Source organism: Pagrus major, chromosome 1 (genome assembly GCF_040436345.1).
Source record: "Pagrus major chromosome 1, Pma_NU_1.0".
Taxonomy (NCBI): domain Eukaryota; kingdom Metazoa; phylum Chordata; class Actinopteri; order Spariformes; family Sparidae; genus Pagrus; species Pagrus major.
The window spans coordinates 16,506,101-16,532,106 of NC_133215.1; the positions used below are offsets into that span (position 1 = coordinate 16,506,101).

Below are 26,006 nucleotides of genomic sequence, written 5' to 3' on the forward strand. Positions count from 1 at the left end.
AACCTTAAACACATCATTTTGCTTCTTTAACTTTGTATGTAAGCTTCCACCTACACAGACCTTTGAATGGGGCTGAGGGGTTAAGTGTTGTTTTTCAATGGTCGTATCAGGGACATGGACATTGGATTGTCTAGATTCTAGGAAACCCAAGTACAACATGAAAACATAGGGCAGACGGGCCATGTAATGTGCTCACCAGGGTTGGTGAAGGAAAAAAACAGATGACAAGTGGACCAGTTCCCTCCAGCGTTCACCCTGATACTGTTTACATCTACCATCGTTAGAATGGCAAAATAAAAATAAAATATAGACATGGTCTTTATTTAACACCCTTGATAAGTATTATCTGTGGGAATGTAGAAAGTGATTGGTAAATTGACAAATTGGCAGCCACAGTACATACATTGGTAATTCTAATGCTATAGGCTAATGCTATGACAACAATACACTCAGTCTAGGGTACAATCATAGTGCGTTAACTTGCTCCTCGGACTGTCCCATTTCACAAGTTGGGAAGTTGTTTTTCCCATTTGTGTGTTAATGAATGTTTTTAAGCCTTAATGTAGAAACACGGACACTACAAACAAGATAACTTACCTACTTGGAAGGCAACTAACGGATTTGACCTAATACCATATCGCAAATTATATGTGAGTAAAAACTTTATATGCAATAAGTGAAATAATAATAAATGTTCTTCCTTCAACCAAACATTGCATTCTTCATGCTTCTACACCAACACTGCAAAATCACATTCCCTAATTTTTGGCAATTTGAGGGGTCATTCACATGAATTTTCCCAGTCTTGAACTTTTTTTTCCGAATCTTCTGTTGGGCCATTAAATGTATTTATGGTGCAGTTGTTATATATTTTAAAAAGTGTCATACTTCAATTGACAATGGCACAAGCAACTAGATCCAAACATAGAAGCCACGAATTGACCTAATACGGAGTCCAGTGTGACAGAACCTATCAGTGTCATCATTTTTGATGGCCCCCACACACCCAATTAGCCTTACAAAACCCTGTCAAGGTAAATTCAGCCTCCTTGCATCTGTTACAGCTGTGCCCTTCAGCCAGCTTAGGGTGATGGACAGTGGACCACATCAGAGGAGCAAGAGGATGGAGGGTCTGTTATGTTCAGCTTTGTTCTTCAAATCCAGTCTTTTTGTGACACTGAGATCATGTTGCACTGTAAACACAAAAATTATGCTCAAATCAGTGGCAGGCTCGCTCTGTGTTTTGTGGTGGTACCTTGCCAGTGCATTGGCAGGGTTTTGTTACATACAAATTCTTTGTGTGGAGGTTTATAAACAATGAGGAGAGACAGTGTGGGCAATTGCTGGCTCTGTGTGGGTTATTTTGCCAGAGTGACGCCTCTCGTCTAGATGGTCTCAGACAGGGAAAAGGAGTTTATATAGAGATTTGATCATGACTTGACTTAACGATTACTACGCTTTTTAGGGGTTCATTAATATTTTAATATTCCTCTCTTAAAACTTTCTCAACAATAGATAGAACCTTGAAAGTATAACAAAGTAAACAACTACTCCACTGGTGCAATCCATAATTGAACACAGAAACCATGGCAGTAGGAAACCATACCTTCTTCCACATCAAATTTAACTTTTCAAGCTCTTTCCAGGCCCAAATCCCTCAAACTCAAGGACCCTCTAAGACATGGTCTGAGATATGGATCAAGGTTTATTACTCTTAACACACTGAGAATTTTTAAGGAGAAGCAGCAGGCTTAAGGTTCACCTAACATTTGGTCTCTTGCTTCCTTGCCATACAATGCATCATTCAACTTCAATCACTCCTGCATGAACACAACCATTGCAATGTCTCATGGCATGTGGCGCAAGAAACAGTCAAGTACTTTAGTTTCCATCCTTGCAAAAGATATGTGAATATAAGCTACAACTCAAATTCAGAAACTTTCAAGGGTTTCAAGGACCCGTTGAAACATTGGCAGTAGGGTCTGTCCTTCACCTACCTGTCTCCGACTGTTCTCAGACAGCACCGTCAAGTATACACTATAATGGCCTTTAGCCCAAAAGCTCACTACTGATCACACTGCCCACACCTTCCCTTCCCTGCTCCTGTCAATGCTCAGCTTTGTCTGCTTCACAATGTCTCTCTTTTATCCTTTTTCATAACACTTTTAAAACAATGGCAGGTCAAAAGGAGAAGATATGATCTGATTGGGACAGCACAAGCACATAGAAACACACACATTATACAGTATGTGATCACTCAGCCAAATTGTTGATTGAGCATTCTTCGTGGCAACTCCCAGAGGAGCTGTGTGAGCAGAAGGGCCATCAGTCTCTCCTTAATGATCATTCTACCTCACAACCCCTGTTTTATGTGCCACATCCAGCTAACAGTTAGATTAGCGCGCTCGCCATCACACTCCCTAAATCCTTCTCTCTTCTGCTCACATGCCTGCCGAGTTGCCCCCTTTCACCCGCCATGGGTTCTGGCTATGGCTATATTCTGCCCGGGCTCCCTTGACCCAAGCTGGTAATGCATTACTCCCCAGATCAATTGATAGATTGGCCCTGTCGGAGCTGCCGTAACTAAATCAGCTGCTCCTGATGATTCAGCACCAGCCAGGGAGCCGGGCCTGCTGTCACCAATCACAGATCACCAGCAGCTGAGACAGGTATGGACATTCTCCTGTCACTTGAACCTAATTTATTGCCAGCTACCACATTGATTAACCTTGTGCTGTGGTTCAAGCTTCCTATAAAAATTTGTGTGTTGGGAGAGGGAGGGGTGTGCGAGTGTGTGTGTGACTGAATGAAGAAGGTGGAGAAAACATAAGGGCAAGTGGATGTTTACATAACTTCGGAAAACTTTGCACAAAAGGACATTCACTGTACGGCCAGGATCAACTTTGTGGCAGCAAAGGAATTATGTCTCTGAATGTTTGAGTGAAAAAAAGTATTTTTAACTGAATTATTTCACATCAAGTGGGACAGTATTTCTATCCTCAGATGCTACAATGTTGACCAAAAATCATTCATTATCCATAATCTATGGTCTAAATCTAAAAAGGACGGACGGACGGACGGACGGACAGACAGACAGACAGATAGATGCCTATTTATTCTGTGTTTATTAAATACAATTAGCATGATAACTAATGAATCCTTAGCAGTCACTGTGGACACCTAAAATCTAACTTTATTCAAAGACTTTTTCCTGGGTGATTTCTTTCAGCAGTCAGCTCAGGTCATGTCTAGTATTACAAAGAGTGAGCTGCAAATTGTCAGCCCTGAGTTTGTTAGATCTGACACTGAGGTAATGAGATGATTCACAGTTCCCATGGTGCCTACACCCTGCCAATTGCCATTTTTAGTTGTTTTTCTAATATTTTGACTGCACTGCAGTAAAGCCATATAAAGCAACATCTCAGCCAGGGCCACAGTAATGCATAGAGTACCCTGAATAACATTTGACCGTGAGTCATTCCTAAAATAGGCGGTTAAAGAAGGTCTTGAAGGTCTTGGTGAACATTTCTTAAAAACTGAAAGAATAAAAAAGTGGCAAGCCATCACCACCTAAAATTGTACAACTCGGAATAAAACCATCTGGAGTTTAGGTCATTTTTTGGATGAACAGCTTTCCGAAGAATCTACATTATTTATTAAATAATAGACATTGTGAGCTGGCCTGGTTACTATATCCTCACATATTTACTCTTGGTTGTTGATTTACCCTCATTGGTGATGCTGAGCTGAGAAGTGGAAGCATTTTGTTCTTTGTGTCTCGGTGATTTACTCTCTGTTCTTTTGCTAGGACAGCCAGGGGCTGTCAGCAATCTTCCAGCTGTAGCCTCTAAAACACAACTCATGGGCCTAATGAACCAAGGCACAATTACTTTAGCAAAAAGCTGCCTTGACTTAAGAGGGGGAAAGGGCATCTGAGTGTTCATAAACACGCACATGATTTTAGGTTTTTCAAGAGTGATTAAAAGGACAAAAACTCTTAATCTAACCCCATTCTCTGAGCACAAAATGGCTGCACTGTTTGTTTGTTCGTTTTTCATGAAAGAACCCTACCTAAAACCATGTGCATAAAACAATACCATTATTTGCACATCACAGAGCTGCAGCTGTCTCTTCTTTTAAAATGTACAATTTTTGTTTCTTCGCTATATTTGCAGACTGATCCTACCAATTGTCCATAAAAATACATTGTGTAACTGACAAAATAATTCTACTCACACTTAAAAAAAGTCAGTTTTCTATGTTATACAACGACAATAAACATACATTACATTACATTTTTTGTAGGATTTAAAAGGAATTACCATTTATATTTTCTAAATATCAAAATAATTGTAAAAGCAGAGCATTGTGACACACCTGGGTCTATTAGTTGTGAAATTTGAGAACTTGTGTGTAACACAGCAGTATTGTAAGCTCCCAAAAGCAAAAAAAAAAAAACATTAAGCACAGCATTCAGAGTCATGCATGCAGCGTGTAAAACCATTGCAAGCTTTTGCACTGTTAATATTCTATAACAAGCAGACAGGATCTCTAATCCAATGAGGACCTCATCTAATAGCCCCCCATTGCTTCTAGACTACTTTATGAGCACAGATGCCACAACAAATATACATTATTCGGTTGAAGATTACAGAGTATTGCACAGTGCCTTTTGCCAGCAGGACAACTGATACTGTAGGGATCAATAGACAGCCAGCTTGCCAATTGCTCAATGGCCTCAAATGACATTCAATACATGCTGGATCAACATTTAGAGCACAGTGTCAGCATGCACATGCAAGAAATCCAATGTACTACGATTAAGATTTAAAAAGTGAAAAACACATTAAATAATGCAGGGTAAATTGTTGTAGTTTATGTTGGGCTGTTTATCAAAACTTCATTTTAAAAACTGGAGACCATCTTGACGTGATCACAACAGCAAGGACACCAGTCAACATGTTCAGTTTTGACCCATGAGCACACAGTAGATATTACTACATTATTAAAAGAGGCCACAGCCATCTTCAAACTCAGCCATCATTTTAACCTTAACTACATATCTGTAAAGCTGAGATATTGCATTCACAAGAAGGGGAAGTACATACATACCGTTGGATGGACATATGTCCACATAAATAAATGTAAAAGTACTCAAAACTATGTCTGTGGTAGTTCCCGGTACAAAAAATGTGTCAGTGTTTCACCTTTTGAGACAGACTCACAAGGTGAAAACATTACCATCCGACTGTTAAAGACCTTCTTTGAGAGCTGCTTTCAGCCTAGACTAGATTTTAACAGTGGTGAATAAGGCACTAAACTTCTCCTTCCTTTGGGGAGAAAAGCAGTCTTTTGCATGCACTCTGGCTCCTTCCTTGAGACAGCAGTCATGCTGATGGTCCACTTCGGATCACCAGTTCACTTTTGAAATCCTGCAAGTTCCCATCTTAGCCTCAAGTAATGGTTTACAAAGCTGACACACAACAGCTGAAAAGAAAGGCAACAATAACAGGTTCTTAAGAGAGCATATTATGAGTTTAAATCCTTGATTTACCACTGGCAGCATCACTTAGGTATTAACACGTCCCGAGTTTCTTCCTTTACCGATGGCTAAACTACTTCAGGCTACAATGTTCAATGTGTACTCTGAGTCCCAGTTTAGTAGAGCACATGGGTACATTACAGTCATTTTGAACAAAGCAATAACTCACCAACAGTCGAGGCCCATTAGGGGTTATCTTAGAACTCAGGCTGGCCCAGTAAGTGCCCCACTGTGGAAGTTATAGGCTCTGCCTTTTCAGTGATGAATGGCTCTGTTTATGGCATCTGAAAGGTTGCCATGTTGATTGTATCTCAATGTTAACTTAACATTACTGTTTCCTCAAGGATCCTTGTATAGGAAAGAATGGATCTTTCCATTTAGACTTTTATTTGGCTTAAGTTTCCTTGGGTACAAAATAACTTTGTATATTTCATTATGATCAATTCTGGTATTGTTTAATTTTTTTTTTTTGCTATCACTGGTGCTGTTATTCTTACAATTACAAAATTAATGTGAAAACGCCTGCCAAACTCCCATTCAATAAGCATCGTCTTTAGTGCCATTGCTGTCAATAAAGAGGGTTGAGAGGCAACTCCATACTTTTCCCTCTCAATCCTTCTTTTAGTGTATTAATGAATAGAGAGTGAGCTATTCTTTATCATCATGTACTGTACATGTAATGTCATTTACTCAGACAGGGTGCTCGATTTTTGTAACCACACCACTACCCATCAAAATGTCTGCTGTACACATCTCCACAAATGAATACAGGAATGAGTCGAACACTACTAAAGGAAGCCAGACATTTAATTGATTCAACATGCGTGTTTTAGAATATGTTGGGCACCGGTTTAAAGTCACAATCCCAAAGTCCACCACAAATAAGCAAATTATGTGCGCAGAGCCAATGACAGTAACTCCAAATTTGTTATGCTTAAATAGACAAAGCTCACGCAGCTTAAAACTCCCTATGCACAAGGTATGTTAGAGGTAGGTCTGTTAAAGTAGAATATAAAGCTGGATGTGTGTGATGACTAATCATTGTGTTAGCCAGTCTCATAACCTTTAAACAGCTGTGCCAATTGCAGTGGTGCATGAGAAAAGTGGTTTACTGAATGAAGAGGAAAAGTCCAGACCAAGAAAAAAAAAACTAATGTTGCCCATGAGGTTTATAGTCGTAACATGCAAACATGTGACATTACCAACACTGTACGTAGCCAAAGGCCCATGATGTGCCCATTTAATGTGAAATTACATTTGCTGAGATATTGAAAGTCCTCTCATGTCATGTTCACACAATTATTACTAATGCATGTCAAGTCTGCAACTCTGATGTTGGCTTTCTTATATTTTTTAATATTTCAACAGTTTTCTTAGGAAAGTGTTACATTTATTTTGCTGGTTGTTTTTAGGTTGTGCATTTTGCATTTCATTAAATCTGGATGTTGACATGCAAATCATCAAAACAGTGATTATTTTACGTCAGTTTTATTCTGTAGTTGCTGTGCATTTTAGTCGCGTTTACTGACAGGATACTGAAATTAGCAACTAAGTGATGTACTGAAAAGGTGAGAGACCTAACCTTGTAATGTAAGTTTTTTTTGCCATTTTCACTGATTGTGTTGTCATTTTGCAGTCCACACAGCATTGTGTAAAATGTCACTCTGAGGTGCATTTACAAACCTAATTTGTAATTTTTTATGAAAAATGGTCTTTTGATTGGCATTGGCGCTACTGCTTTCCTGTTAATAATCTTGTCATTTGATCCTGAATTGCAAAGCACTCGATAAAGTTTGTTTCAACATGATCTCTGTAGATTAATCACTGATCATCCTTCTGACATTTAATAATGATGATTGAGATATTACATCGATAATGGTGTAGACGTACATGTGCAGGGACGACGCTATAAATAGCCACAGCTGTGTGTAACGGTTGGACGTAATGGCAGCTGTTCTGTTGCAGATGAAACAGAATTAGTTGTACTTTTTCTGCATTGCTGTTCTTCTCATTGACAAGTCGAATGAGTGGTGGAGCCGGCAGAAGTATTGATATACATCTGGATGTTTAAGGACTTTCTACATCCATTTATAGCTAATAATGGGTTTGGAAATGAATTTTGAAAAAAATGTCTGTTTGGTGTGTGTGTGCGCGCGCTTGCACGTGTGTGCCTGCGTGCGTGCGTGCGTGCGTGCGTGCGTGCGTGCGTGCGTGCGTGCGTGTGTGTATGTTCAAAGGTGAGCATGCGCACAGTTGTAATTAGCTATTAAGCATTTTATATTAAATCGGAAAGGAAACTCACATTGTTCATGTACTCGCTCAACAAGTCTTGAAGGGCCTGCCGAACGGCGTTGCACTCAGCCACTATGCGTTCACGGCGGTCGTCACGTGTGCATGAAGAGTCGGCCATTAGCGCGGCACCGCTGATGATGCTCTCCAGGCGTTCCTCCAGAGAGGGCCGGAAACGAGCCTCGCTGAATGTCAGAGGGTCCAGGATGATCTTGTTCTGTGGGGCCAGAGGACAAGTAGAAGGTCAGGACAGTAATGGGGTACCATCTGGGCTGAGACATGACCAATGGAGCCTCACACTCAGAAACTGTACCTAGTGATAAGAATGCGTCATAGGTATCATGTATAAAGTCATTATGGACGGTTACCCAGTGGTAGAAGACAGCAGCATTTGCCTGGAGGGGGTCATTTCTGATTACAGATCAATAGTAGCATTATCACTGTACTGTATATGAAAACATGCCAGGAGCCTGCTAACCAGCGACTGTACTTGTTAAATGGTTTAACACAGATTAGAGGAGTGGAGAGTTAAAGAATGTAGGAAAAAGTGCCTGTTTCTGCATAAATAAAAGAGTTTTTGATTTCAATAGCAGTTGTATAGTATCTGGAAAAAATATGAATGACTTTGATGCAGGTTTAAACCAAAAGATTACATGCATAAAACAAGAAAAAACAAGCTCAGGTTTGGACCTTAGACCTTTACTTAACAAAAAAAAAGCTTTGAAATATTAAGTGAGAAATTTAAGACTGTGTTTCTCTCCCCAAAAGGGAGGGAAGTGTTTTGTAATAAATCCATTCAAGGAGAAAACAGAAGTCAAACTAAAAAGCATTTTCTTGTTTAACCCCCCACACCTAAATCATGTTGTTTCCACCCAACAAATTCCAATTACAAATATGAACATCTATCCCAGACTTCAAGTCCATAATGGAGTTATATTTGTTTAAAGAACATGAAACGCTTCAAATACACTGGCAATCAACAGTTCAAGTTTTTTTTTTTTTTTACAAAAATATTAAGATTAATGCAAATTGTGGCACTGAATGAGGCTGAATCAAAAACAATCAGCCACCAGAATGTTGAACAGGGAAATCAAACATTGTAAGTGATACTCCATCCAAAAACTCTCTGGGCACAAAACACTCACTCCCTGTAGACTTGCATAGTCCAGGCCTGTATGTTTCGGGGAGCAGCCAGTCTCTCTTTTATTATGGACCTCTTCTGCAAAATGTGACTCCACAGGGATATGCCCCCTTCTCTACACATCTTATATATTGTTACATTCTCTTATATGATCTCTGCAGTGGGGGAATGATGTATCTGTGAGTTATTATACCCATACTATTTAAATGTGTAAATGGTTTTAAGAGGCGAGGTCATGCCTGACTCTTTTGATACCCATAGCAATCAGTACTCTGCATGTGCTTCATGCACCCTATGAGTCGCTCTACCATGTTTTAAAGAATTCAGGAAGCACAGTGCATACAGCTTTTTACACAAACAAGGACCAAGAGGTGGCAATTTTTAGCTCTAGTTGTGATGATAAATGCATTTGGTGCCATTTACAGTGTGTTATGCAAGTGAGCAATAGTTGCAGAAAATTGATGAGATAGAAACAAAGTGCTAGAGAGTTTATTTCCTTAGCAAGGTAGTGACCCCTGCAGACTATATAAAACATTATGTAAGTAACGTCCGGAAACATTACTCATGTAGACATGAGAACTAAAAAACAGATAGTAGTGAAAGGCAGTGGTATACTGTATACTGTATCTTTATATGAATAATAAGAGAATTTGTTACGGTAGCTCCTATCATCTCTTTCTTACTAAGATTCCAATCTCACCTAGAGGCAATATCATATACGATTGTAACTAATCTCCCAAGTCTTCTTCGACAATAGGGCTGCATAACGATTGTTTTCATTATCAATAAATCTGCAGATTATAGTCATGATTAATCAATTAATTCTTTAGTCTAAAAAAAGCCCCCCGCCCCTCCAAGAAAGCCCAAAGTGACATCTTCTAACAGCTTCTTTAGTCCAACCAACAGTCTAAAACCCAAAGACTCTTCCTTTACTATCATAAATGACAAAGAAAAGCAGCAAATTATTACATACAAGAAGCTGGATCCAGCAAATGTTTGATCATTTTTGCTTGAAAATGAAACAAAATGATTAATTGATTATTAAAAAAGTTGGCAACTAGTTTTCTGGTCCACTAAGTTGACTAATCAGCCAGCTTGATCAGACAATAATGCAAATACCATGGTAATAAAGCAATTTATTCCAATGATAACTTATCTTCACTTATTCCATTCGTAGAGATAGAAATACCCATGGATCAGTGAATATAGACACTAATTCTTGACGCAGGACAGCAACAGATGCCTACTGTCATGTCCCCTTTCCATCTATTCACAGCAAAACATTTACCTACGAGCAATCTGAGTCTAGTCTTTCCATCCTAAGGTTTAACCAAACCAATTATATGCTTCTAACACTGCAGCACCTCACTGAACTGAAGTTGCATTTCTGTGTCAAGTAAGCTGCAAATAAATCAAACATTCACCAATAACTCTGACTGGAAAAGCCTTAAGATTTTGCTCTGCGGCATACATGACGAGTTTCATAAGTGTTAGGTAATAGTACAGAGCAGTGTTTGGTCCCTTCTCAGCCAGTCTAATCCTGGGGCAGGATGACAGACTGTCAAATGATGCAAAATAACATGCAAGGTGAGAGAGCGCAGGCAAAAAGCATAACCTACTTTTCATCTTCAGCTGGCAGGAAAGTGCAGTAAATACAAGGTTTTGCAGTAAAAAAGAAGATAGATGGGGAAGGGAAGAGAAAGTTTGGGGCTACAAAAAATAAATTAAAAATACAAGATCGGAGGAAGAGATAGAAGGAGAGAAAATGCAGAATCGAAATGCAAAAAGGGAAAAAGAGATAAATATAGAACAGAAAGAAATGTCTGCAAGATAGTGGTTTAACATAAAAGACAAGCAATCTGATTACTAGATGTTTTTCTGTCCTACGCTTTGCTGACAGCCGGCCGACAATAAACAAGAGCCTCTACAGTGGATGACTTTGTGAACTCATGACATTACCTACACAGAGTTTCAAAAGTGTTCTTGCAACTGTAGATTTCCTCACGGACACAAAAACAACGGCCTTAAAACCTCTGTGATATATATACTTAACTTGTTTTGTTTAGGCTTTGAATGGTAATACAATTACTTCTGACATTTGATTACATTCAATTCATAGAATTTTTTAAAGCTATGTACGCCATATGGTAATTTGTTGTCTAAAAGTGAAGCATAGGGTAAAAATAAAACAACTTAAAAGAATGCTGTTAATGTTGTGTTGTGTTTCTTTCTTTCTTTCTTTCTTGCTTTTACTCACTTTCACTTTCTGTTTGATTGCCTTTTCCTTTCCACTCGTGAAAGCAGCGTCTTTTGTGTTATACATTATACGTCTACAGTACAGGTGTTTAATGAAGGTACAGCATCTAGCTGAGACAATACTAACTCCTTCAATTTTATGCTAAGTGTCAAAGATCTATCTCTGTACTGCAATCAGTGAGGTAAAATCTATATTGATCTTCTCAACTGACTGATCAATAGACCAAAATCCATATTTGGTTCTAAGCCTATGTAATGTATTTGTGCGGCAGTAGATAGAAACACAGTTTAACATTTGCTCTTACTAGTGCTACCCTCTGATACAGATCCTCCACAATAGAACTTGTGTAAATTTCCAATATCGAACAAGTAACTAACAATTATTAATCTTAAGAGATCAGTCACATTTCTAATCATGTAATACAATTGACATGCCCCAATGCCTTAAACCAGAAAATAATAAAAGAAAATCAGATCAGAAAGTGACATCAAGATTTTTCTAATTGCAACAAGTACTTGTCTCATAAATGTAATTGTTGTTTCTGTATTACAAGATAGTTATGTCTCAATTATACAGCTCCAGAAATTGTGAGATAGTATCTCATAACAAGAAGAAGAGGGAGGAGGAGGAGGAGAATTTGAAGCCAAGTCTTAACTATAAGATATGGATGTCATAATCACAAGAAGATTTAAAGGGGAAAGCAATAGTTTCCCATATAACACACAAAAAAATCTTGAATTATTCCCCTTTCCCTCGTCTTCCCTTGTTGCGTTATGGCTATCCTTATGTTGACATCTACATCAGAAATTAGCGCTTCAAGGAGGCAAAAATGAACAACAAAGTTCCACACTGCGGATCTCAACAAAGAAAGATACAAAGAAGAAAAGAACATCAAGGGAAACTGAGAACATCCCCTCTCAACCCAATTGTTATTCCACACAGGATGTCAGGTTGCAATTATCACCGGGAGTTGGGAATAGGCAGAGAGTAGAAAGAGAAGCAAATGCTGGGTTGACAAAGGCTGAGAGGTTTTCAAGGTAATTGGCAATGGCTGAAGTCATCCTCACAAGCTCACAAACGTGACTGATAGTGTCAGTTCCCTCAATAAGTTTCACAGTGTTAAACTCATTTTTTTAGACTTTCGCTGTCTTTGAACCTCATTATCAATTACTTTGTTGCTTGCTTTAAAGGCCCTAACTAGCCAGTATTTGTGTAAAACTGTCTCTGGCAAGTGTGCGCACAGTAAATAATGACACTGTTTGCGAAGCAGCTCAAGAAAATGCCACGATCAAAGCCAATACAATGCAAAGCTTCCTCATATGCCTAATATATCCAACAACATTTTGTTTTAATATACTGTGGAACCTCATGATGACTTTGTAGATCATTCATTCGTAAGTGCTAATCACACTACTGTAAAATATTATAATACAAATCTACATCAACATTTTTATTTTCACTTCTTGCCCTCTCTTCTAAGTTTGCAGAGCACAATGAGCTTCTGAGCAGTGTGATTAGCAAATAGGGATTCGGCAGAGCATATTTGCTGACACTGATCTTTGTACCATACCAAAAATGTTCAAACCGTCCTTAAAGAAAAGAATAAATTCATCTAAGCATAATGTGAAGTCAAGTGTGCTCTATGCTGTTTTGTAATGTACAGCGCAGCTAACTGAAATGCATTCTGACTAGATTACCAAATGGTTTGGAAAAAGATATATTGTAGTATTTTGATAGGTTGTTTGCACAGAGCAGTAAGACAGCTCTTACCTGCAGGCTGATGAAAGAGTTAAGTTCTATTTTCCTCAAGACTAGGCCAGGCTTCAAGCCTGTAATTCAATGTGAATGTTGATTTTGACAGCATATCAGGGCCAGAGGCAACCTTATGTTTGCCCCACACAGGGTGAGGTTATTAGTTTGACCCCACTTTGGGGCATTAACCAGTGAGACGGGGCGCATGTCATATCAGCCTATGTCAAATGTGCCTTCCAGGACTTTCCAATATTTGATGACAACTATTTTGTCTAAGAGGAAAATTCAACTAAGTCTTAAACATACCACTGTAACGCCTCTGGTGGCCCTATTCCAGGGTTCAAAGGCTGCTTGGTTGTGACTATTATGCTGTTTGACAAAGCTCTGCCCACACTGGCCCAGGAGGGGCATTAGTCATAACCCACACTCTGATTGATTAACCTAATGAAGAGTGCCTGACTCAGGGCTTGGCCTTCTATTGTGACACAGTGGAAGGCAACTATAACAGCTTTGAAAAGGCCAATTTGAGAGGGTGTGGTAAATAACAGCGGATTAGTTGTGTCACTTTAAAAAACACTTTTCTTCTATTTGCAATCATAAAAAAGTTAAATCTACAATTAGGTGGGTGTATGTGAGTGCTGTGATTACATGATTAATGGGCACACGCAATAATATCCCCGTGCAGCGTCATCAGTCTAAGAAACTCAAGGTTCTGCATGACGTGTACATATGTACATGTGTTCTGTGTGCACCTGTGTTTCATTAGCTGTGTATTTAACTTTGTGTTTTTCCTTCACTCTTTTCACAGTTTCTCATTGTTACTGATTTGTCCCTGTGGTTTTATTGTTTGTCCTCTGCTTTTTGTATACTCTTTAATTTCTATGTGCTTGTTGCCTTTTTGTTGCCTGCTTTTTTTTTTTTGTCGTCTGCCTTTTTGTTGCCTGCTTTTTGGACTTTGAGACTTTAAGTCGGTTATTTAAGAACGCTTTTTGTTTTCCAATCTGCCCACCACTGTTTGTCTTGTGTTTGGGTCCCTTTTTGATACACATAACATCCCTGTGTATAAATGTGAGTGTAGGAGATTATAGGCAGTATGTGCAGATTTCCCCTAAACCTCCGCTCTGTATATTTAAATCATCAGAGCTGGTACACGATACACCTCAACAAATGGGTGTACATGTGTGCTATATTATTTTGTGGCTTGTTTATTGATCTCTTGTACCAAAGAGTGATTTCACTTTACAACATGCCATCACTATGATGACCAAATTCTGGGCGAGTCAATAACATATACACTAACCTTTATATTATGAGTATTATATAACGGCCTGCAAATCAAATTTCCATTGGGATAGTAATAAAGTCGTCATTTTAGTTTACGTATACAACTTGGCTTTTTGGCTTTTGATCTTAGTATTGTACAATGTACTCTTAAAATAGAAAGGTAATTTAGTCATATGCTTTTGAAATCATTTTTTTCAGCCATCCATCCATTTGTTCACATTGTAGACCTCCTGGAGCACACTAAATATTTCAAAGGTGAGCCTTTACCTTGTCTTTATATTGTAAAGGAAGCTTAACTGGGCAGTGATTAATAATTTATACGTAAAAACAGTGGGACATATTTGCAAAGAGACCTAAATACATTTGACCATTACGCGACACCATCTACTAAACTGTGCTGAATGTTTCATACAATACAAAAGAGAAAGTAAAGAAAGTGAAACGTAACAAAAAAAAAAACAAATAAATAAATAAAAACAAAATAAAAAATAAAAAACACAAATGAGTGACAATTTAAGCTATTGTTGTATAACTTAGAAGTCAAAAATGTTTTTAGTGGTAATGATTTTAATCAACTCAGTCATTTCTTGATTACAATGTGAAAAACAGTCCCAAAGAACGTAATTATTATCAAATGACTAGATGAGATAGAACCACAACTTTGCTTTGTTACAGGACACAATGTCTCATGTGCACCACAGTATTTGGGAGCCCAACTATTTCAAATTCCCTTATTGAGGAAAACACAACTAGTTTTCTCAAGAAAATCACTGTTCTCCTCAAATTGCTTTTGCCAATGCAACCATGTGTAATTATGTTCAAACGCAAGAAAACAACGATAAGTCAATCAAACATTGTAGCACAAAAAATTGGAGCCAATTGAACCATCAGCTACTAACAGTGTCTTCTGTTAGAGTCCTCTCTATATTGGTGATTACAAAACACACGGCATTTAAAATTGAAGCTTAAAAATTATTATTAAAAAAATTTATTTAGATTTTAAATTTATTTCAAAAATTATTTAGTTGGCCATTTTCTTTGTTACACAGTTGTGGGATCAGAAAAACACAGAAAAGGTTTTACCATCGTCACTCAAACCGAAACTTAGTAGAGTTCACCATCATTAGTTGTAAAGGATATAAGCAAAATGTTAATGCATGAATTCATAACATTTAATTGAATTCTTCATTCATGTCATCAAGAATCAACACCCATTGTTAGTTAAGAACTCTTATATCAGCAAAAGCTAACTGTGATGTAAAAATATAAGCCAACATAGCTAGCACAAATTTACCATACTGTGCAGCAGCTTGACCTCAAAGGAAATGTAAAGCTCTACTTTTGGAAGAGATGTTCATGCCTGTAATTGTCTTCCCTTGGTCCTCTGAGAACTGCATGAATTATTAAGTTGAGTGGTATTGTCCCGTTTGCTGCAGCTACATGTTGTGTAGTAAACAAGCATTGCTATGGAATGTAGCAAAATGTCTACTGAATGGTAAATATACCACAAAAAATATCACATTAAAAATCAAAAAGTAAAGCATCCGTAAATAATTAATAAGAAAAGAAAAAGAGGGCCAATTGGGGCAGAGAAAGGAAAAGACACATGAATTAGTAAACTAGTGTAACCAGCAGGAAATCAAGCTAAAAGCACAGTAGTCCTAAAATAGTGAGTGCATGCCCCATTGAGCTCTCTACGGCCAGTTTGAATACATTTCCACAATGAAACCCATTACTACCCACCCTCTGAAACATGTGCACAGACACATGCTTGCTCAGGCTTACTTGAAACATAAACAGGGCTGGAATTACTGTACACATGTTAATTAGGATTTCACTTTGAACAGAGACAAAAGCCGTCCCGACTGCCAACAGGGACATATTCAGTCAACAATCCAACTCTACTCTCCAGATGTCTTCAGCATGTTTGAGAAATTACACTATATGAATATTTTGAGCAATGTTGTTTATTTGGAAAAGGGGTGAAAGAGCGGAGGAAAACAGAGACAGCTAGACAGATCCACGGAAACAAGAAGCACCCACACAAAACATACAGAATAGTTTTCCATAATAGATGTGCCACTTTCAGACTCAAATTTAGAAGGGAGACGATACCGTGCGGTCAGGACATCTTGATTAATGATTGAACTTGTATCCTGCTGGTTTAATTACGTCAAGTTTGAATGTGACCTGCCTCATGTAGGCTATACCGAAGGGGAGATATCTCAGTTGTGCATATAATCAACTTGATTAGGGAAAGGAAATAACAAGTTTCAGTATAATCAACATTTTTTACATAACATTAACAAATTTAGTTCTCTGTGGGCTATGCTCTCTTGATATATGCCTGTAACTCATATTCAAATTCATGTTATTTGAATGTTTATAGCATTGGAGCAGTCAACAGTCCCTCTTCTGTAACTCTGCATGTCTTATCACAAGCATAGCTTGTCCCCCCGCGGGTTTAAACTTCTTGACATCTCATTGCTTCCCTCCCTTTTGCCTTCTAACATTTGCTCAAAAAGTGAAACACTGATAGCAATCAAAATAACGCCCCAGTTCACAACAGTTTCAATAGGGAGAGCAATGATTTCTTTTTTTTGTTTTCCACTTCCTGGCTCAGCCATATCTGCAATGGCAGGTCTGGAAACAGAACCAGAGAAAGTGACTCCATCCATTGTCAGCATCTAGGCTTTGTTACAATGACAACCTCTGAAGCACTGTACAGGAAAACAGTAAGATAAAAGCTGCTTTTTTGTTGTTTGTTATTTGTTCTTAAGAACCAACTGAAGGTCACCTGTCTTGTCTTCAAACGAATGAATGCCCATGCTATATGATGAGTAGCATATCGGAGCATAACAGGCAATCACCGAGACTACATCATCTACACTAATGTGATGCTCATGATACTGAAGGTATGATATAACTTGTATTCAAAACCGTGTAGGTTAAATTATGAGTGTGTGCCCGAATGTTTATTAATGTAGCAGATGCACATAGACAGAGTCATAAATCATACAGTACAGTAGCATAATAAGGCCAACAAGGCTCCTCGCCTGCCCAGGTAATGGTAGTTGGACCATTGCCCAGTCTATCTGGCAGCAATGTGGACCCACAGTAAGCTGCAGGGGAGCATTAGGGTGGGGGCGGGTTTGAGTGGGAAAGGGGTTTGGCACAACACACTAGACAGTGTCCAATATTTCACTGTATCAGGTGCTGGCATGGGGATATTGGAACTTGTTCTTTGACCCTTTGATCTCAAAAACATGAGACAAAAATAAGCACTTGGTCTAAAATGTTAGTGGTGAATTGTTGAATATTTTTAGTCAAAAAGGTTTTCCAAGGTTTTCGTTTACTCAGAAACATGTTTTTGTTTTATTAAATGTAGCACTTACAGTGTCTCTGTTTTTCTCTCTACCCCAAAATGACCAACTGCTCTTAAGGAAGTTTTCTTTAACCCGGAGTTCCCCTGGAGTTAAAGCCATTAAGGCCAGTGAACAAACTGCATGTATAATAAGGCTTTTAGTGAAAGTTCAAAAGGCCAGCCAATTATCATTCTAAATTCCTAATCACATTGGGTCTCCGCCTGCCTTCGTTATTATCCAATGAACTCCCTGGTTTATGTTTATGAGACTGTCTGTCAATCAGTGATCATCCCGGCTATTTAACTACCTCAACTACTGCACCTCTTTGCTGTCATTTAAATGTATGTCACTTCAGCCGTCCACCACCCCACCACCACTAGTGTCAATGACTCTTCAATGGCTCCCAAGGGGGATATCTGTAATGGCTTATATTAACAGGGCTTTACAGCCATACACATTGATTTAATCAATGGGGGCAGTCCCAAAGATCTTTAAAATATTGAAATGCATTGACTCTGTTTCGGTGTCTTCCTTGATGTAAGTACAACACATGCTGACAATTTGTATCACTTATTTGTTAATGTCAGATTTTCAAATGTGAAATGGACATCCATTCTATATATTTTTTTTTAAACATATTAAAAGGATTTAATGTGATAAAAAAAACGGCCCATGTCTGACAGAAGAAATTCTGTAGCTCAAGGAAAAGAGATGACAATAATCAAAACCGTGTCGGGTGATCATGAATCATTATTAAACGTGTTTTACTTTTCATTGTTTGCATCATGTGATTGTCCCCATTTGGCTGTTGCTACTATATAGGCAAAGCCACACCTATGCTACTTGTTTTTAAAGCCCTAACCTAATTGGTCAAACGTGTTAGATTTTATTTATTTTTTGACACCTAAAATAAAAGCTTTTGAGCATCCCCTTTATGTTGTTACATTTTTTTATATTTGGAGTTCTTTATTTAATGATTTCCCAGTCTAATGCCAATTAGGTGTGTTATTTTTATCCTGTAGCTGGAAGCTGCCAAACAAGCAGGAGCAAGTCCTACAGATGGTCATTTGGCAGCAGTGTCCAGTTGTTTAAAAGAGGACACATACTGGGGGTCATCAGCAAAGGCACACCTGCCGTCTTCCCCGCTAATCTCATTTGATGTGTCCGGGAGATAGTTTGAATCAATGTTTTCTGGAAGTCAGGCTGTTCCGCTATACTGGGAGTCCAGTTAATAAGGAGATAATGACATCTCCGCAGGTTACAGAAAACAACAACAGATTTCTCAAAATAAACAATGACAAAAATAGGAGCAACTAGCCAAGTTCATGTGGGAAAACACATTTTACTTCATGAGTAATGATGGCAAGGCAAGAGCTTAGACAACCCATAAACCTGAAGCTTAAGCCTCACATTTTCAATACCCAATACAGAATGTAAAGGAGTACTTTTCATTTGAAATCATTGACTAACAGTTCAAATTCACTGCAGTTTACATCCATTAAACGAAACAGTTGTAATCATTTCTTCTTTGTTCTTCTTCTTTTTTTCTTACATTTAGATTGCATGTACATTATAATATCTTGTTAAATGTTACTGTCTGATAAGCATTTACATTTACATCTCTCTGTAAACCCACCATGACATGACCCACTGGTTTGTGGACACAGTTTTGAAGCCTCAAGTTTGGTATTACATCCATCAACATCTTGGGTTTAGATGCCACAAGTGACAATATTTGGACAAGAGGGTTGAGCTAGAGAGGATATCCTAGTTGAATCAGACTGAGAACCCAAGGACACGTTGTGGTAACAACTTGTCAATCACAAGGTAGCCACGCCCTAAAGCATACCCTGCATGATTGTCTATTTACAGAAAATTGAACCATAATTTACAAAATGATCACATGCTGTAAGATTTTAAACAAGTGATTAAGAATTTTTTTTATTATTTGTTTAATGAGGTAATAAATAAAGTGAGAAATAATTTTCAATTAAAGAGGTAATTTTTTCATATGCTTACATATAATCGGACTTCTTTTTGAAACCAATGGAGTCGGCCCCTGCTGGCCATTAAAAATAGTGCAGGTTTGAGGCACATGCATATTGGCTTGAACCTAATAGCCGTGAACCTATTTAGTTAGCATGTAGCATATACATTCCTGATTTTATCAAAGTACAGACTAATTTAAGTCTCATTGTTTTTCGCTTTTTTTCCTGTTTTGTTTTGATTTTCTATACCAAGTTGTCGGGAAAAAAACTTCTGCAATATACCTCCCAAAGTAGGTAATTAATGGGAGTTTCACCAAAGAGAAAAGGTCTAACAGCTATTCGTTGAGACAATGATACCAATCTCCAGGATTTATGTCCCGAAGAGAGACTCGTTGTTGGAAGTCATAGTGATTATGTTCGCTGTCTGACAACAACAAATAAAACAAAAAGGCAATGAAGCAACAACTGCACATCAATCAGTCTTCTGAGATTTTGCAAAAGTGCACGAGAAGAGGCTATTAACTGACCTCTAGCCCAAGTTTAGTGAGTCTGTGTCACTCATAAGATCTTATTACAGAAAGAACCTCCCTCCACTCTCAGAACCAATTTCTAAATACCTGTGACAGTGGCCTTCACAGTTTAGTAGGGGCCAAGATGTCAGTAAGTGAAAGTACTGATAGTGCCATACCTGCCAACCATCTACTGCCTTCAGAGAAGATGAGTGGGAGAAGAAAAAATAATAATGTAATATTGCACTTTCTGTTATCTCATCATTGGGTGTGACAGACCTTTTCTCCACTGGCTCATACCCCTTGTAAAGGATCACCTGAGTGCTCTTCACACATGAACTATTAAGAACACATATAAAGTTTGGCTGTTTCCAGAGTTATCCCTACACATACAAACATGCAGTCGACCACCTACTTGCATGACATTACCCACACAGCCGCGGGGCTTTTCTGTGCTGGTATTAACTGAAGGCTCCGACTGTCTATATCATATTGAGGGAGCATTAGAGGGGATTGCATGATCTCTGAGTAGAAGGGGGAGTGGGGTGTAAGGTCCCCTGCCTCCAGCTGAGCACAGCACACAAAACAGGCAGATGTCGAAGACTGAGTTCTTGTACTCTGGTGATGTCCATATACTGTATAGGCACCGTAGAAAATTGTCAGGACAACTCAAGAAGTTGGACTACAAACTAGCTTTACTCTTCACTACTACATAAATAGCAACAGGCACCATCACCTCTAAGGAAGAAGTTTGGGGTAGGGGTAATTATTGCCATCATGGCTCACCTGCTAATCTCCATTCATTAACCACTTTTTCCTGCAAATACAATGAAAAAGTAAAGGTAATTAAAAATGACAGGGTTATAAAAGATCCAATTAACATTTAAATGTTTGTTTGTTTGTCATTTCCATTGCTCTGTGGGTAATGCTGAGGCAAAAAGGGTTGAAAAGAAAAAGCGGACTTTACTAATTATACGGTGGGAGCTTGGGTAGACCTTCTCATGTGCTCTGTCGCAGTGTTAGACTGATGCTTATGTGTCCTAATGAAGATTAAGACCTATCACAAAACTGCAAGGTGTCCCCCATCCCAGGGAAAATTATGCTACAAACAGTAGGCACACTCTGTCTACAGAACGTAGCCGGAATTGTTGCAATGCCACCATATACCTCATGCGCTTATCAACATGCAGACACAGAGTAACAAGGGCTTTTATATTTACTGTAGCTGCCACAGCACAACTGTATGAATAACTGATGGACAGTTATGGGATAAGGCATCAAGGTGTATATATTTCTGTATATCTTTTACAAATTAAGGGCTTATCTGATTACTCTGATTAATTATAGAGGTCTCCAAAGGTCAGGAGCCGGTCGCATCAGTTGTTCTTAAGTTCAAACTGATCGTTGTTACAATGTAAGTGCTTACTAAGTGGAGATTAATACATTATTGAATCAAAACCACATAGTAGCATGAACTAGTTCATGTAGACATTAGTTCTTCCTTAGTATTTGCCCCATGTAACTGCCAGGTAACTGATCCAACTGACCCAAAAAAAAACTTTAACATTAGAAGATAAAAATGTCCCCGTTTATGCATCATGAGAGTTGTTTTGTTCCTGTATTGCATCTTAGCTGTATATTGCGTTCACTCAGTCGTAGTGTGTGACAGTTGCAAGTGTAATTTTGTATTGTGTTTACTGTTGTATTGGTGTTTATGTTGCCCAACTGGCCAGGTCAGTCTTAAATCTCAATGAGGTTTAAAAGGTTCAATGAGGGTTGCCCGATATTGAAAAAATCGATTTCTGCAATATGAAAAAATACTGGAATTTTTACCAGATAATTATGTATGTGATGTCACAGTAGGTGAAAGTCACCATGGTTGCAACCACTGACTGGCATAAAGACTACTGAGTGGCAACACTGCTAGTATTTATGAAGTGTTGCAATCTTAATCTCAGCTTGAACGCTGCAGAAACAAAAAACACAATTTAAAATGTGAAATAGTTGAGTTAATTTGCTTGACTTGACATTAATTTAGTCTAAAATTGAGACGTGACAGAATATGGTGCCAGGCTGTCTATCTGACTGCATCTCCAGCCAGCTTTCATTTTCCCTAGACATTTTTGTGCCCAGTGGAAAACAAAATTGCATGATGAAAGCGAGGTTTCTCGGAAACCACTCTATAGCCATGACATTGCGCGATCAACATTTGTTTCATAACTATATGTTACAGCAAACTGCTTTGCCAGTTTTAGTTTTACTGGTTCAATAAATCACTAGATTGAAAGTATCTAGAAGTTACAAAGACCTTAGCAAGGACTTTACACAGAAATGTGTTGTGATGTGATGTAATATAATGAATGGATTTATTCTGACATTTTCCCCACTTTGATTTGCTGTTGAAATAAATAAATATACATAGCTCTTCACACACTGAAGAGAAACTGAGTGACATAGGAAGGAACACAAGTGAGGAGAAAGAGAGAAAGCAACAGACACAGAGCGAGAGAGAGAGAGAGACAGTCATGAAGGCAGGCGAAGGGTTTTTACTAGCAGCCCTCAGGCGGACTGCAGTACTAGAACTTTTCCTGGTGGTTGCTTCACCTGTGCGCTGGAAGTAACAGAGGAAACACCAATGAGAACAGATACAATCATGTCCAATGCTGTTTGATTCTTCATCAGACTGGTGCTTGGTGCTTACAGGACCTTTTTTCATCACATTCTGTTACAGGTGCATGGGCAAAATGTCTCCCCTTTTTTGCTAAGGATGTGAAATTAATATACTCACTGAATAGATTAGTAAATACACTCCATGTGATAGGCCATACTGGTGCAGATCCATCAGAGAGCATTATATGTAGTGTATATGTCATACGTATTTTTTCTGATGAATGGTTTTGTTTATGGAATCCAAATTCTTCACCTGACCACCCGACAATACAAATACAGTCTTCATACTGTCAGCAGAATAACACACCAGATGCTCAGCCTTACAAAGGCATCAGGAGGTCCTGTCCAGTTTCCTGTGGAGCAAACATAAATATACATATCCCCCCATAATTGAAAACCATGCAGGCACATGGGGACTCGTCTCCATTTGAATATGAATGCAGTTCTCATTTCATTTTCTGCTTTTTCAAATTCTGTCTGGCAAAACGATAACCCAAAACCTCAGCCACTGCCACCCCTTCAATAGAAATCATTCTGCTAGTCACTGCCTCTGTCCCTCCCAATGACCCAGCCCCTTTCACTCTTTCTCTTTTGTCCAAATCACCTGTTCTCAAAATCAGCACCACATACAATGGCTTCTGGGACTTCAAAAAAGCATTCCTGCTAAAAAAAAAGAACATCTTGAGGACATGTTTCTACTGTATATGCAGAAGAAAAGTAAATGGAAGACTATTATTTTTCAAACCTGGGTTCTATTGTCCAATAGGATCGTGTAACAATGTACTCATCCCTGTCGTTGTAGACAGAATTACTTGGCTGGAAAAAATATATATCACTTTATAACTGAGTCTAGAGGTGGGGGATCAGGGTCTATTTCCCGCAAACCACAAGCCACAATCTAATTTGCAATCTTTATTCTCAATTCTAAAATGCCCTATAGTCTATAGCCAGACTTCCTATGAATATCCTATGAATATGCTCCATTACTGGAACATATGCCTTTACTCAGCATTCTTTACATCAGAGAAGTCAATGCTCACTGCTCTTTCACAGTACAGCTGAAGCTGTGACTGACAAATCAGACGTGTGACAACAAGTCAAAAGTGCATGATTGGTTTATCCCTCTGCCCTTCTTCCTTTATTGCATCACACCCCTTTGCCAAACTTAATCTTTACCTGACCAACAATATATTCAACTGCTCTTCTATTCTGTTTTGGCTGGACCGCAGCACAGCCACGCTAGTCTGTCCTTGACTTACTGAAAACATGATGAAGTTACACTATTGGTCGGTAGAGTGTTAAACTTTCCCCGCTGATCATTCAACTTTCAAAATGAATAAGAAAAACAGTCCTCAATTTCGTCCTCAGAGGCACATTGACTACACAGAGTCCAGCCATTTAGGTTTCCACTTAGTCTTGTTTTAACTTTATTAGTGGTTTGCTATCGGTGTATGTGTTATATTCAATGCATGTGGTCTGTTGCTCTTTTTATACAGTGAATAACTGTGAGGAAGTTATAGTGCTCTATAACAAATGTCATTCCATCGTTTCATCTGAATTTAGGGCTGCTTTGTGAGGTATCCTTTGGAGTTTTTGACCTTGAGTAACTCTATGGAGCTGTTTTTTTTTTTTTTGTTTGTTTGTTTTTTGATGACTGCGTTCCTGTTTTGTCTCGCGTACATGCCATTGACACAAGACACACACCCAATGGTTTTCAGACCATTCTACTTATCTAGACATGGCAGAAAGGCAGTTACGAGGACGACTATTAGCTTGTCAACATGGTTGTAAACCACGCAAGATTTAAAATGCTAAATACTTTGCAAATACTTTATGAGGAAGGCAAAACGTTTGTTAGACCTCAAGGATGCACAAAATGTGTTTTGGTGAGAAACAATGGATGTTGTTATTAAAAGACTCCGCAGGGCACCTTCAACATCTGCTCAGGGATAAAGGATGAAAATGAGCTCTGCCTTCGACTCATTTTTAAATGTTTGTTTTAAATGTTTGTAGACTCCATAATGTTTAAAGGAGCTTCCTTCAATCACATTAAAGAGAGATAGAGATAGAATGGTGAAGAGAACAAATGTTTTTTTAAAAAAGCCGTCAGTGAGGCAGCAGCACAGCAAGAAAGAGGGCCATGTCATTTGTACTGCCAGACTGAACCAGGACACCCCACTGAACTAGCATTTAATAGAATTAAGAATTAAGGGTTTGATGCAAAGGCAGCACAAAAGAATGAGACTGGCAGTAAATTTGCAAATAATATTTTCTACATCAGTCACTTCCTTATTTGCTTAGCATGAAAAGCTTTAGATCAGTGAAACCACACGCTGTTTTCACACAGGCTGATTACATCATGGTCTTTAACTCAAGATGTGCAGTCATTTGTTTGATGTTCAATCGTTTGTTTGGATTTCAGATGATTTGCTAAATGTGGGCTGTATCGGCAGTGCATCCACTAGTGAATATGCAGCTGGGTATTTACCTCTGTGTGGAGAGGCAATGGGGATAGGGAACAGGCAGCCAGTGGTCTTGGCAAGGAAGGAAGGATCATTTTCAAAAGTTTCTCATTTAACTGCTGCAGCTTCTGAAAGATTCAGAAGAGGCTCACAACCTTCAGCCAAGACTTATTTGCTATTGGATGCCATTGAGGCTGAAAGTGAGAGAACAACTACACACAATGGCGATGTACACACTGCGGATGATTTAGTAGGCACCGTTACAAGATTCAAAAGACCGGAAAAGGGATGAAGGCAAAAGATGTGGAACTAACAAGATGAAGACATAATGTCGGAAAGCAAGAGTATGAAAGGAGCACTCAATTTCATTGCTGCAAAAGTCTTGACAATGAAAACTACGCTGATGAGAGGAGAGGCATCAATTGACTCTAGCTAAGTTATCATTCAAGGAGGATTTTCTTTTCAGAGCACATGTTTAAAAGAAAATAGCACAAAATGAAAGAAAAAATGTCTTGAACCCACCGTGTTAAACCTTGAGATTATCAAAACAGGAGTCTAATGAGAACTCCTAAACTTGACATCTTGGTAATGGGAACACCTCCTTTGTCCTTCAGGGAAGTTAATGTTTTGTGTTGTGTTTTGGTCTGATGGAAAAGACTGCTTTAAACTTTACATTAAAAAGTAGTTGCAGTCTGAAAATTTCTGTATTTTTTTTTTTTTTTTTTTAAAGAGTTAGGGAACGAAAAA

The 26,006-nt window shown here is 38.5% G+C and overlaps 1 protein-coding gene across 1 annotated transcript in view; it reads right to left on the reverse strand.

Moving 5' to 3' along the window:
• Positions 1–26,006, reverse strand: part of ctnna2 (catenin (cadherin-associated protein), alpha 2) — a 323,140-nt gene that overhangs the window by 223,696 nt on the left and 73,438 nt on the right. Inside the window, exon 7 of the mRNA XM_073466691.1 lies at positions 7,845–8,048. Coding sequence (XP_073322792.1) covers positions 7,845–8,048 — 204 coding nt within the window. The remainder of the gene's footprint in view (positions 1–7,844; positions 8,049–26,006) is intronic.